The 14,734-nt window shown below is 35.1% G+C and overlaps 1 protein-coding gene across 1 annotated transcript in view; it reads right to left on the bottom strand.

The window, feature by feature from the left end:
- Nucleotides 1-14,734, bottom strand: part of oca2 (oculocutaneous albinism II) — an 86,743-nt gene that overhangs the window by 49,406 nt on the left and 22,603 nt on the right. Inside the window, exon 13 of the mRNA XM_058779267.1 lies at nucleotides 12,461-12,599. Coding sequence (XP_058635250.1) covers nucleotides 12,461-12,599 — 139 coding nt within the window. The remainder of the gene's footprint in view (nucleotides 1-12,460; nucleotides 12,600-14,734) is intronic.

The following is a 14,734-nucleotide window of genomic DNA, read 5'->3' as shown; positions in this document are numbered from 1 at the left end:
CAAGAGCACACAGCCCTCTCGGCTGAACATCTAGCTTCAGATGATATTTTCTTGCCTGTGCAGCCCACCCCATCTTCCATCATAACCAGATGGCATTACATTTTCAAATGGCACCACTGATAGAGATGTGTAAAATAGATCCGTATGGCCTGAAATCTAATCCGACGACTTATCTTCCAATATATCGCTGGTGTATAACCCATGAGGTATCTTTGCTTGTTTACATGGTGACGTGTGTACATAAGTAGTACAAAGAATTCTGCATTTCATAATTTGCTTTAATGTTTAAATTGTGCTTAGTGAGAAGTCTATAACAGGCTATTTAATGGCAAGCTACCATTGTGACAACTTAGCAGCAATATAATTTTAACAAAAGGTTAACAGGTGTTAAATGAACTGTGCTTTTTTTCTTGGGCAATAATAATTTAAAAAATGTTTATAATAATAAAATTGTATAAAAATGTAAATAAAAAATGTTTTATTGTAGCCAAGACTTTATTTTTGTACCTATACAGAAATGGACCCTGAGAAATGAAAAATGAGTTTAAAAATGTGACAACTAGACCCAGCCTCTTCTATTTTGTAAAGGAACTGGCAAGATACAGTAAAAGATAATTGCATCCCTGTTGTAGTTCGGCTCCCCACATTGCTCAGGCTTGGCAAAAACCCAGGACTTAGAGGTACTTCTTAGAAATGAAACAAAAGGCTGGTAAAAATGGGGAAAAAACACTGATGCTGGCTTTTGGCAGTATAACCTCCCTAAAGCAGCTCAAGGTACTAAATCCTCCACCCATAAAACAAAACCATGATTGAAAGGATAAACATGGTCTTGTATTATTTGGAAAAATAAAACATTAAGATGTGAGTAAGCAAATAACAAACAAACAAACAACATGTCCAATCTCAGATGCCAGCATGAGACAAATGCGAATGGAGACAAAGAGATGTGAAGACTGGTATACAGTGACCTCTACAGGAGATCAGGAAAAAAAGAGTGAGTGAAAGAGAGAGAGAGAGAGGGGGCATTCAGAAGAACACACATCCATTTGTGTACTCTATAAATTAGAATTGTAATGGGGTTTTAAAGGAAAGAACATTTATTATTATTATTATTATAAGGAATTATTATTTAACCTCATTAGAAAGAGAGAAACCCTTTGGATATAAAGAAAAAGTTCACTCAAAAATCTAATTCTTCCTTCATTTATTCACCCTCATTGCAAAAAGTGATGTCTGATTTGTGAACAAATCAATCTGACCTTTTCAATGAATCACAAATCAACCTGATCAGGTTTTTGAATTCAACTCACTGACTCAAATGTAGAGGTTTGGAACAACATGAGGGTGAGTGAATGACATTTTTGGGTGAACTATCACTTTAAGATTCAAGTAAAGACTGATATATTGAAAGATTCAGGAAAATAAAATATTAATATTACTTTAAAATGAACCAGCCTTTCTTAACTGAACATATTCTATCACAAGCTTTTTGGGATCATTTGATTTAAAAATCATTTAGGAATAGTGCAGTGCACCTAAAAGCCAAGAGCTTCACTCCAATATCTGATCCTACTGAAAATAAGAGATAGCCTTATACAGAATCATTGGGGCAAGCTGGGTTAGTGGGGATCTGTCGATAACATTTCATTAAAGCGGTCCTCTGCTTTATTCCTCACGGATTTCCTGCGCTGTTGAGCTGTATGCCCTATCATATAGAGTAGATGCATAAGTCCTCATTACTTTGTCAGTAATGCAGCTGCAGACAATAGGCAGTGTTTGGGGATTTTCCTTTGTAGATTCTCTTACTTTTTGTCATGTTTTATCATGTTGAGATAATGACTTAGACATAGGGTGTAAATAAGACCTCCCCTTACTCCATTTCTGTTGTCACTGTCCCACTTTTATCAGCCAAGAAAGCAACTTCAAAAAGCAATGAGAAGAGGGAATGAGAAATCGCTATGCAAAAAGACCTTCACTGTTGGCGCTAGCTGATTAGTGAGCAGTCAGGGGCCACGGTCAAACCAGAGTCCGCCAAAGTCTGTCTGCCTGGGGCCTGGAGCCTGGAGAAGCACTGATTGGCAGCTGAGATTTCTGGGAGTGTGACTGATGGCCCAGCAGATGCCAGAGAGAGAGAGAGAACACAGGGTATATGAGATGTCTCCTCAGCGACCCTGAAACACTCCTTCCACCCAGGCTCAAATGTCTGATCTACAGAGAGCTCCACAGATGGATGCTTGACTGACCAAATGGCAACATCCCTGCTGTAGTGATCCTGTCGAGACCGAAGGGGGGCCCATTTCGACTCGCACAGCCCAAACAAACAGAGAAACACAAACAAATAAACAAAGAGGCCACAAGTACAAGATGTTCTGTCATGACTGACTGCTGCCGGAGAAATGTGGGATAGACAGGGTTCGCACAGTCATGGAAAACCTGGAAACTTTGGAGGTTTTAAAAATTGTGATTTCTAGGCAGGGAAATTAATAAAATCATGAATCATTTCTGACAATTTTCTGACAATCAATCTACCATTCATTCGCTCTCTAACAATCATTTGATAAAACTATTGAAATACCAAATGAAAAAGTGAGAATTTGATCATTGAAATTGTGACTTTTGTTTATGAAAAAAAAGTGATAGCATACATTTTTAGTGTTACAAATAAATGTTTTTTACCAAAAAAAGACGTATTATGGTTTGATATTGAAGACTGGAGTAAAATTGTTTGAATATTCTGCTTTGCCATGACAGGAATACATTTTATTTTAATTACAATTATTTTAAATTGCAATAATATTTTACAATATATCTTTTCTGTATTTATAATCAAGTAAATGCAGCCTCGGTGAGCATAAAAGACTTCTTTCAAAACCATCTTACAGATTACATTATTTGCTTTTTGTAAATCAAGGTAGTGTATAAAATCTTTTGAAGTTGTGGATTAGTAAAGCACAGTGCTTTTTATTAAGCTGTATGGCGCCATGTCATCCATCTATTTGTATGGCAGAGCTTCCATTCTGAATCCAGAGGCTCTAAAGATCTTGAGGCTGATTGGAGCTTAATAAACGGATTAAGTGACTGCTGGAGAAGGTGGTGGCTTCACTAGACTCAAATTAAATCCTCGGCTATATACAAGCAAACAGACATGAGTCACTCAAAAATGCAAACACTCACACATTTACATATAGATCAGAAAACAACAGTATATGCAGAATGTTTCAAGCTAGTTTAAAGTCTGCAAGTAATATTTTTTGGTGTTCAAATAGAAAAAAATAATAAAAAATAATAATAATAATAAAATAAAATGTATAATAACAAAACAAAACAAAATAAAACAAAATAAAATAAAATAAAATTATACCTCAAGACTCTAATATCAATGTCAGGTACAGAAATACATTTACATTTTTAGAAAAATCGCCTAAAGAACTTTTAAGTTTATACAAAGAATCAGTAAACTACATTACACCACCTTATGCGCACACACACTGTAAAAGCACCTGTTTGAACCAGCTTAAAAATAGTTTTGGATCAGTCATTCACAGAGAGCCCAGAGTTTCATCGACTCCTACCTCTATTGCATCAGGAACCCGAGTTCTCAGACGCATGCATAGACATGTGTAAAGGAGAAAAGTGTTTCATAATACAGGGAATCTCTTAGCAATGCTATAAAAGTGGTATTTTAGGTGACTAACTTTAAGACCCAGCTAAATAGGTGCCAAATCAGTGCACACAGCGATCAACAAATGAGGAAGTATTGAACTGCATACGTGTATGTGTGTGTGTGTGTTTGTGTGTGATTTTTTGCACATGAAGTTGTATCTCCATTCATCATCTGCATGTTGTCAACACAAACAGAAGCCCTCTCAAATATAAACAAATCTGGCCCGTGTAACACAGAGATAACACAAACCACTGCATCCATGTCAATAATTACAGCAGATGCAATCTCTCCCTGCGGAACAGAATGGATGAATCTGTCCAGCACTTCACACACTCCTCCGTGTATCCACTACAGGAGCATATTTATCACTGAACGTCCTGACGGAAAGCAAAAAATTATGTTTATAAAGTAGTAAATTTAGAGCAGGGGGGCTTCAGTACGTTTGATGGGTTCCACCCTCCAGAGATTTAGGCCTGTCAGAAATGCAAGTTTATGGATATTGGGTTTTTCAGAAACTTCCCACTGTCAATTGTAGCCCAGCAGGAAGTGACCTTGATGTGGAAAATATAACTTGAGCATGATTACCGCTGCATCATCCTGTGCAACTGCCGGTTTGACAGGCAAGGACGATGTTTCTACTGAGCCACAAATTAACTCAAACCCCACAGCGATTTCAGCTCTGAAAGCCAGCTGAAGAAACAACAATTTAAACCGGGCACCTTTCTGTCGCCGATGGTAGAGTGTGAGGAATAACTAAATTAAAGACTGTGATGGCAACTATTGAACTTCTCATTAAATATTTAAGTCGCCCTCGTTGATGGGTTTTAATGAGTTTAATTACCTTTCTTACAAGACAGTAAGACTTTACTATAAAGTTCAGTTAGTTAACATTAGTTAAATGTACTAAGTACAGTCATGGCCAAAAATATCGGCACCCTTGGTAAATATGATCAAAGGAGGCTGTGAAAATTAATCTGCATTGTTAATCCTTTTGATTTTTTATTTAAAAAATTCACAAAAATCTAACCTTTCATTGGATAATTACAATTTAAAATGGCAGGAAACATCATTATGAAATAAATGTTTTTCTATAATATATATTGGCCACAATTAATGGCCACAGCTCTAAATTTTCTCCTGTAATGCCTGATGAGGTTAGAGAACACCTGACAAGAGATCAGAGACCATTCCTTCATCCAGAATCACTCCAGACCCTTTAGATTCTCAGCTCCATGTTGGTGCTTCTTCTCTTCAGTTCACCCCACTCATTTTCTACAGGGTTCAGGTCAGAGGACTGGAATGGCCATAGCAGAAGCTTGGTTTTATGCTCAGTGACCCATTTTTGTGTTGTTTTTGAGGTTTGTGTTTGGATTATTGTACGGTTGGAAGATCCAAACATGGCCCATTATAAGATGTCTAACAGAGTCAGTCACTTATTGATTTTTTATCTGTTGGTATTTGATAGAATCCATGAAGCCATGTGTCTAAACAAGATGTCCAGGACCTCCAGCAGAAATATAGGCCCACAACATCAAAAATACAGCAGTATATTATATATACATTGTACACATGGGGTACTTTTTATCCCTGTGTTCACCAAACCCATTTTGAGTGTTTGCTGCTAAAAAGCTCATTTTTTTAATTTCATCTGACCATAGAAGCCAGTCCCATTTGAAGTTCCAGTCGTGTCTGATAACTGAATATGCTGGAGTTTGTTTTTGGATGAGCTAGGATAATTTTTCTTGAAACCCTCCCAAACAACATGTGGTGATGTAGGTGCTGTTTGAAATTTTTTTTTTTGTAAGGTTTTCTGACCCCGAGACTCAACTATTTTCTGCAATTCTCCAGCTATGGTCCTTGGAGAGTCTTTAGCCACTGAAACTCTCCTTCTCACCGTGCATTAGGACGATATAGACACACGTCCTTTTCCAGGCAGTTTCGTAACATTTTCTGTTGATTGGAAATTCTTAATTATTGCCCTGATGGTGGAAATGGGAATTTTCACTGCTCTAGCTCTTTTCTTAAAGCCACTTCACTAATTTGTGAAGCTCAATTATCTTTTGCTGCACATCAGAAATATATTCTTTGGTTTTTCTCATTGTGATGGATGATTAAGGAAATTTGGGCTTTGTTTTCCGTCCTATTTATATTTCTTTGAAACAGGAAGTGTCACGTGTGTGTGTTCCTGTTTAGTTTCCATCTTGCCCTTATTTGGTTATTTTCCTGTTCTTGTTAACTTGATTGATTATTCCATGCACCTGTTTCAGTTCTTCCTGATTACGTTCCCTGTTTATAAGTCCTGTGTTCTTCCCGGTCCTTTGTTCGCTGTTATATGTCATCCTGTGTTTGGTCTCCTGTGTTCGCTACATCGTTTGTTCTATTGGATTATTATTAAAGACCGTGTTATTCAAGAGTATCCGCGTCTCCTTGCTCCTTCGTCCCCAGCGTTACGTGACAGGAAGCCATGGCTGGATAATTGCATGTTCATAATCACCCTGGAGTGCTCAGAATTGTGAATATGAATGGGAATATACTTCAGAGATATTTTACTCATAAGAATTTCTAGGGGTGCCAGTAATTGTGTCCAACGTGTATTTGAGAAAAACATTTATTACATGATATTTCCCCCCATTTTAAATTCTTATTATCCAATGAAAGTTTAGAGTTTTGTGGATTTTTTAAATAAAATATCAAAAGGATTAACAATGCAGATTAATTTTCACAGCCTTCTTTGATCATATTTACCAAGAGAGCTGATATTTTTGGCCATGTCTGTATAATGGCTTAAAAATTAATGAAAAATACTTTTACAGCATTCTAGATCTAGAATAATGGGTCACACTTTATCACTATTAACAAACCATTAACTAACATTTTTGCCTCAAACTCCTAATTTTCTGCTTATTAATAGTTAGGTAGTTGTTAAGTTTAGGTATTGGGTGGGATTATGGTCATGCAGAATATGTGCTCTGTAAGTACTAATAACCAGCCAATAGGTTAACAATGGGCATGCTAATAAGCAACTTGTGAGAATTGGTTCCTATACTAAAGTGTTACCAAATAACATTAGTTTATTAACAAACATGAATTGACAGTGAATACACTGTTCTTTAACTATTACATACAATAATAAATGTTCTAAGACTGCTTTCCATTCATTTTTTGCACTAGATATATTAATGAAAAAGTTTAACTTTTTTTTTAAAGTTTGTGAAATATCAGGTGGTTTTCATCCAATTTTTTTTACTAATAAAATCCTTTTCCCTTTCATCCCTTTTACTAATTAAATGTCTGTAATTTTGTGTGTATCATGAATTTTGTATTGTTCATATCCCAGATTTCTACAAATCTTTGTGAAATGTAAAGTGTGCAAGACAATTGAAAATGGCTAGCTTACTGCTTACTAATTTCCCAAATAATTTAATATTATTAAACTATGAAATATCAGAAGACAACACTGAAATGCCAAGCCGGCTGCAGTTTGACATGACTAAAAAGCTATGAAATATGAAAAAAAAATGATAGTTTGTTCTAAACATTTTTTTTTTTTTTAAATTACAGTTTTTTTTTCTTTTCTTTTATTTTTAAGGATTTTTCAGAGTACAACACAGAACAAACAAACAACACTGTCTCAGACTTCACATGCACTCACAAAGAAAAGAAATTAAAAATAAATAAATAAATAAATATATAAAAACAAATAAAAATGAAAATAAGAAATAAAAATACACATATGTGCAATACCTTAGACCTAAATAAATACAGGTTCAGTAACTAAAGAGCTGCAAAATAGTCAATCATCAGGAATGAACAAAGGTAATGTACAACTCAACCCACATAGGAAACATTAAGACGTTGGTTGGGCAGCTAGTTTGTCTAAATATCCAAGAAATGACCCCCAGACAGCGGAAAGCTTTTCAATGGAGTTAGACCTCAGAAATCGGAGTCTCCAAAATGTGTTTTCTAACTAGTTTTTCACAATAATTCTGACAACATTTCAGTGACAGAATTTATGGGCTAATTTAAAAAGTAAAATATAGTCCCGACCCTTTTTTTAATTTTTAACTGTTAATCTTTTGCTATGATGGCTTCTGATCTAAACAGTGTTCAGGCCACCCAAAAGTCCTATCCTACCTACAATAAAAGCATAAAAAATAACGCGTATTACAAAACTCCTCTCTTTACCTCTGCATGACCCTTCAAGTCACCCTAGAGATTCTCTCTTTAAAACACACTTAAATCGTAAAGCAGCACTTGATTAAAACAGCTAATTTAATGTGCTTCACACACGTATTCATCCATCTCTGTCGGAGAGTGTGATGGTGTTGGAAATCAGTTTCGCTGACAAGATGTTTATATGACATCAAAATTTATGGCTCCAAATAGATTGAGGTTTTTAGGCACATAGTTGTTCTTTTGGCGTGTAGCCTTTTAAATAGACTGTCAGAAAAAGATGGATCTCCTATACTTTTATAGCCACCCTTTTTCCGCTCCCTTACTTTTTTGCACTGATACTCACACACACACACACATAGGGTTTTGTGTCTTAGTCATTGTGTCTGTGGTAGTGTGTGACAGAAGAGCTGCAGGGTAGAGTGGCTCCAAAGAGAGCATCTTTAATCAGCATCCGGAGCTGGAGATGAAAGAGCTCTATCTCGTCCTCTGTGTCTCATTCAGGGATTTAGCTGGACACTTACGCGTACTTACTGACACACGCTTTGACCATATACACCAACACATACACTAGTATACATGCTTTCACGGAAGAAGAACTTGCCATCATAAATGATTCATAATTTATTGGTTCTCCCTAATTCTTTTCTCTCTTAATTTTTCCTTTCTAAAAATCCTACTGTGTTTCATACCATTTAGCTCTGACTATATTCACAAATGGCATGTATATAAATGTGCACACCATGCTTCTGAATTTGAGGGGAAAACATCTCTTAAGCAATTACATGAAACAAATAATTATGCAAGCTACTAAACACTGGTGATGTTTAGCTGTGAAACATTATGTCATCATCATATCCAATGACCTTCTGTAACTATTGATGGACAAAAATATTTGTGTAATGTCTTTGTTGTTTTCATTTTTATTAATGTTCGTTTATGAAATGCAGGGATTCCCAAACAGTTCTCTGATATCAGTTAATGGACACAATGACATGCAGGTAAACAAATAAATATTTATACTTTTAGTGTCCAAGTGTTTAAAATTAGTTTTATTTTAGCTTTTTTTATCAACTCACAAACCCACTGCATTTATTACATTAAGCCCAGCTTGGGAAACCATGGTGTAACATAATGTTTAATGCATTTTACGGTGTTTATATAAAAAATATATATTCTCTTTTTTTATACCAATATGGTATGGTTAATGGTAAGTTTAAAACAAGTCAGATAAATTGTAATCAGAAAAGCTATCTAAAATGAGTAACCTTACAGTAGATTACATTACTAACTACAGTATTCATCATGTAATCTGTAATCAGTAATGGACTACAATTTGAAAGTAATCTACCCATCACTGCCTACTATACAGTATGGAAGTACGCATATTCGGAATGTAGAGCAAGTCTGTATAATGTTCTGTTTCCTCAGTCTAGTGCCAATGCAATTTCAATGCACGTCTAAGGGATTTGCATTGTCTGTTGTATTGTAAATCATCAGGTAATAGAACACCTCAACAAGCTGCACGATTTAGGCCAGAAGTATACTTTATGCAAATGCTCAGCTAAAGCATTGCAAGCACAGCCCTGTTGAACATATTAAATGTGTGTTCTTATGCTATGGAGACAATAACAAATCTCATGGGATGATAGAGCCAGCTTCAAATGTCTTTGCTATTGAATCTGATTTGTTATTATTCAGGTAAACATACTTATGAGATCTAACTTGCTCAGAAACATTCTCTTCAAACTGCCCCTCCTCTGATTTAAAAGAGAAAACTAGCTGTAGAAGCAGACAGTTTATGCTAATGCCAGCTTGCGGCAATGCAGAGAACGCAACGTATACTTGAGTTGTGTTATGAAGTGCACTCAAACGGTTAGCCTAAAATGTATAAGTGCAGGAAAAAAAAAATACATTGTATTGAACATTAATGGAGCAACAGATTTTGTGTGAAAATAAATCATTCAAGGTGTTTATTTTGTTTAAAAATATTATAAATGTATGAGGTGGCAAGGGGGGCATTTTACCGCACACACGGGGTAAAAGGCCCACCAGCATGGGGTAAAAGGCACACGGTATTGATACAAATACGTCAGCTAAAATAATGTTTTTTAAAATAATGTCTAAGTTAATACTTGTTCAAAACAATCACTTTAGCAAAGTTTGTACTATTTTCTTCAATAAATATAAATGTTAATATAAAAAAAAATATTTGAAAATACAGAAAAAAAATCATTTTAATAAGTAAAGATTCTGAAAGTATTGAAGGACATCCAATAATAATTGAATATATATTTACAGCAGTGACAATAAATTATATTCTATTATATGATATGATATGATTAATATCATGTTTTTAAATATGATGGTTTCGTTCTAAACACGGTGATTATCTTTAATATGGACACCCAACATAATATATGATATTTACCATCATGTCATGTCAACAAATGGAAAAGTCAGTGATCTATTAATTATCGTGTTAATTACTGCGCGCCTTGAGCCCCAACAGCAGGGGCGCTTTTTACCCCAAATACCATATTTGTACATATTCTTTCGTTATTTAAAAACTGTTGCTTTAATTATCTTAAACAGAATTGAAAATCATAAAGAAGACCTTTGTCTCAAAATATATGCATTAATTTTAGCGATTCTCATTTGCTACTTAAATCTACAACATTTTAAAAAACATAAAATTATAGATCAAGCAAGCACAGAATCAACTTTGCGCTGCTGCGCGCGATCGCGCCAAAGATCAGATACAAGTGCATCTTGAAAAGCGAATATTTTGGAAAGTGCTAAGCCATGTTTTTGTGCCATCTAGTGGTTTAGATGAAAATAATATCAAAGGCGCCTTTTACCCCATTGTACCCTACTGTGAATTTAGTCATACCACCGATGAGGTCACGCATTGATCTCTGTCTGAATATGAACATGAACATTTTAATCACAACCACAAACCTGGGTCACACTGTTCCGTCTCCTCCATTAAAGTGAATAATAAATCACAAAATGTTCTCTCACCTTTTCAATCAAACCAATATTACACAAGCCTCAATGAAGACGGAACCACACAAGAGTCTCTGCTTTGAGGTCACATCATAAACCCGGGGATTATTCAGCCTGCCCATGACCTTGTCCAATTGGCAGGACGGAACTTTAAATTGTGTTTTCCTGCGAGTTAGGGTTTGATGGAAAGAGTTTGCTCATAGTCTCTGAAGTTGTACAACGAAAAAAGAAAGTCCTTGTGATACTGTTCTGTGATTATGTCAGGAAAGTACACGCCGATGTTGCAGACCTTATATTTTGTAATCACTTGCATCCACAGGCATTGCTTCGTTGTACCTTCAATAGCATCAAGTAACACACAATAAGACCTGTTTCACAGTGCATACTTAAGTAGGGGTGTTACAATATACTGATATCAATGATAACCATTTCAAAATGAAATACTGATAACATGTTATTAGTACACGTACATAATGTCATAAATAATCCAGTGCCAATAACTGGTTGACACTCCAACATAGTGGGTGGCGGTATTGCAACTCAACACTAGTTGCCACTTATCACAGAGTGGGGGGAAAAGACAACAACACTGTGTGTAGTTACTACTACCACAAAAAAACATGTCTGAGAAAACAGATGAAAGAAAGACATTCTACTCGCATCCCAAAAAAGTTAGCTCGCCAGTGTGGGAGTTTTTTGGATTCCAGAAAAAAGACACCCAAGTCTGTAAGAAATGCAGATTTTTGTTCACTTTTATGGTTACAAACTATCTCTCTCTCTCTCTCTCTCTCTCTCTCTCTTTGCCTTCTTACACTTGCATTTTAAAGTGATTAATTTGCCAAACAAGCGAGAGCCCAAAATAAACAAAAGGTAAAGATGAATTTGCATTATATATTAAATATATTGAATGGTAAAACTTTATTTTAAGGTGTCCTTGTTACACATGTTACATGTACTTACTATTATAATAAACCTAACAATAAATTATTCATAATTACATGCCTTAAGCCAAACCCTAATTACAATGTAACAAGGACACCTTAAAATAAAGTGTAACCTACAGAATTTTTTAATTGATGATGTTGATTTAGTCAGATTTACTGATGTGCAATGTGTGAATACCTTGCCTGCTGTTATCACAAAGTATGTGAAACAGGGGAGATACTGTGAGTAATACTGTGAAATACAGGGTTTGTACACAATGACTGTAACAGATTTGCAGTTTAGTTTTTACTTAAGTTAAAAGATTTCAACTCTGCTGAGAGAAAGAGAGCGAGAGAGAGACAGAGAGAGAGAATTTGGCAGAGCGTAACTAAAGCTGGCAAGAAGTATTCCTACATAATTAATAGTCTGAGGTGTAAGACAGGATGCCATGGTGTTTTAGCCTTGAGTAGATAGTGACAACGTGTTTTGGCACAAGGCTATCATTCTATGCCAGAAAAATGCTCGGTCACATGCTTGTGTGTGTGTGTTTTTGTTTATTTGTGCAGTCATGTATAATTTGTCCAACAAGTTCCCCGAGACATTCTCAAAAGGCACACGACAGCAACACAATACCCTTTCACCCGTGAATAACCCAGCATCAAATAAGAACAGTGGGAATTAATTACATACTTTTTTACGCAGATCCTGATTGGATACGATGATGACATTGGGTGGATCTCCAACAGCAGTGGCAGCTCCTCCGATGTTGGTGAAGATGACCTCGGCAATCAGGACATGCCTGGGGTCCAGATTGAGCACTTCACATAACCTAATGTACAGAAGACATCACAAAAACTGATTAGGACTGATGCTCCTGGAACATCAATGCTACATAGAGTGGTCTCCAAGAAAGTTAAATGCTCACAAGTAATTTTTTGAGAAAAGGAGTCCTATTATCTTACTAATCCATCAAACTTTCATGATTTTTTGTCTGGTAGAACATACAAAAATACACACAGAATACCTTCCCCCTAGTAAAAAAAAAAGTACTATATTTAAAATACATTTATTTCATACTAAGTATAGATAAAATCTATTAACATATTTACTGACATATCACTCGAGACTTACTGATAGACTATAAAAGTTTTAATCAACTTGGTATTTGGAGTACTAGAACACAATGCATTAATGCACAATGCTTAATATTTTTTTTTAATATTAAGCCTAAAATGTGTTTTAATGTCACTATTGATGAGGATTGCATGACCTTTGAATAACATATTAATATATATCGAATAATATATAATGTATTGTTCTTTGAATGCAAGATATTTAAAGTGTACCTGAAGTATACTTGCAATAGTTCCACTTTAGCACAATCAAATATACTTCAGTGTATCTTTAGTTGGACTTCAGCACTACTTCTGCACAATTAAAGTCGATTAAGTTCAAAATTAGTTGTTCCAATTTAGCAGACTTTAAGTATACCAGTTCAGTTGCTGGGTAATTTTAAATATGCAAAGGCATTTTTTGTATACTTAGCATGAAATAAACGCATATCAAATACATTTTAGTATACATATTTTAGGGTTAACAACCACATTGCAACAACATGGCAACCACTACAATATCCTAGCATTGTAGCTTTTGTAGTTTTACACAGACTCATATGTTTTACCATAAAACATGGCGAGGGGAGGACATGATTCTTCAGCAGCAAAACTTTAAGCTGAGATGCAAAAAAATTCCAGGTTTGTGCTCAAGTTTAGTTATTAACACTGAATTTCAAGCAAATCTAAAGATAAGCAAATCAATTACCCTGCTAAATTGGCATTAAAAAACTCTTGCACAAGCAAATTGCCTGTTAACGAAAAGCTGAACTCTCTAATTTCTCAAATTCGTTCTGTAACAAGTCGAGTGTGTGTGTACTGTGTCTCTGAACCCAGAAGCCCCGAAGGTGTTTGAAGATGCAATTGGTGATGCATAATCAAAAAAAAGGAATTTCTCACCAGCAGTGTCATGAAAATGCTGAGGCTGCGCCTAACATTTTAATGCCTGTGTGAAATATACATTTATTTTATCCTACTACACAAGATTTTTTTTAATGTCTACATAAGATGATAAGAATTTGACAGATGAATTTTGCAGAAGGATGAAAATACAAATAAAAGTTTCCTTGCTAAAACAAATATATATATATATAATATATATAACCTAATTGCTTCATAGCATGTGTCCTTTGAAAGAACAGAGTTGCTAAATAAATTATATATGAATGATTCTGTACATCAGGATACAAAACATATAAAATACTTTGCACAGGCACCAATGAATCACACTGAGAGACAACGTGTAACGGTGAAAAGATGGAAGAAATTAAGCTCAAATGGAGCTGAAAAGAGCAATGAGGTAGGACGTTCATGGTGTGGAGACATGACTTATTGAATCCTCATATAAATCTAAGCACAGACTGACAGAGAAATTCTTGTCCAGAGAAAAGCCAAGGCTTTTTGAAATATTCTTTATTTCTTTATTCATTTTTTTTTTAAATTTACTTTTTGTAGTGGTTCAGCTGAACAAACTGCTTTACAAAGACCTACAGGTGCATCTCAATAAATTAGAATGTCATGGAAAAGTTCATTCATTTCAGTAATTCAACTCAAATTGTGAAACTCGTGTATTAAATAAATTCAATGCACACAGACTGAAGTAGTTTAAGTCTTTGGTTCTTTTAATTGTGATGATTTTGGCTCACATTTAACAAAAACCCACCAATTCACTATCTCAACAAATTAGAATACTTCATAAGACCAATAAAAAAAATTTTTTTAGTGAATTTTTGGCCTTCTGGAAAGTATGTTCATTTACTGTATATGTACTCAATACTTGGTAGGGGCTCCTTTTGCTTTAATTACTGCCTCAATTCGGCGTGGCATGAAGGTGATCAGTTTGTGGCACTGC

Source organism: Onychostoma macrolepis, chromosome 06, assembly GCF_012432095.1.
Source record: "Onychostoma macrolepis isolate SWU-2019 chromosome 06, ASM1243209v1, whole genome shotgun sequence".
NCBI lineage: Eukaryota > Metazoa > Chordata > Actinopteri > Cypriniformes > Cyprinidae > Onychostoma > Onychostoma macrolepis.
Note: the sequence above shows the minus strand (reverse complement) of the source record. Positions and strands in the feature narration are given on the sequence as shown.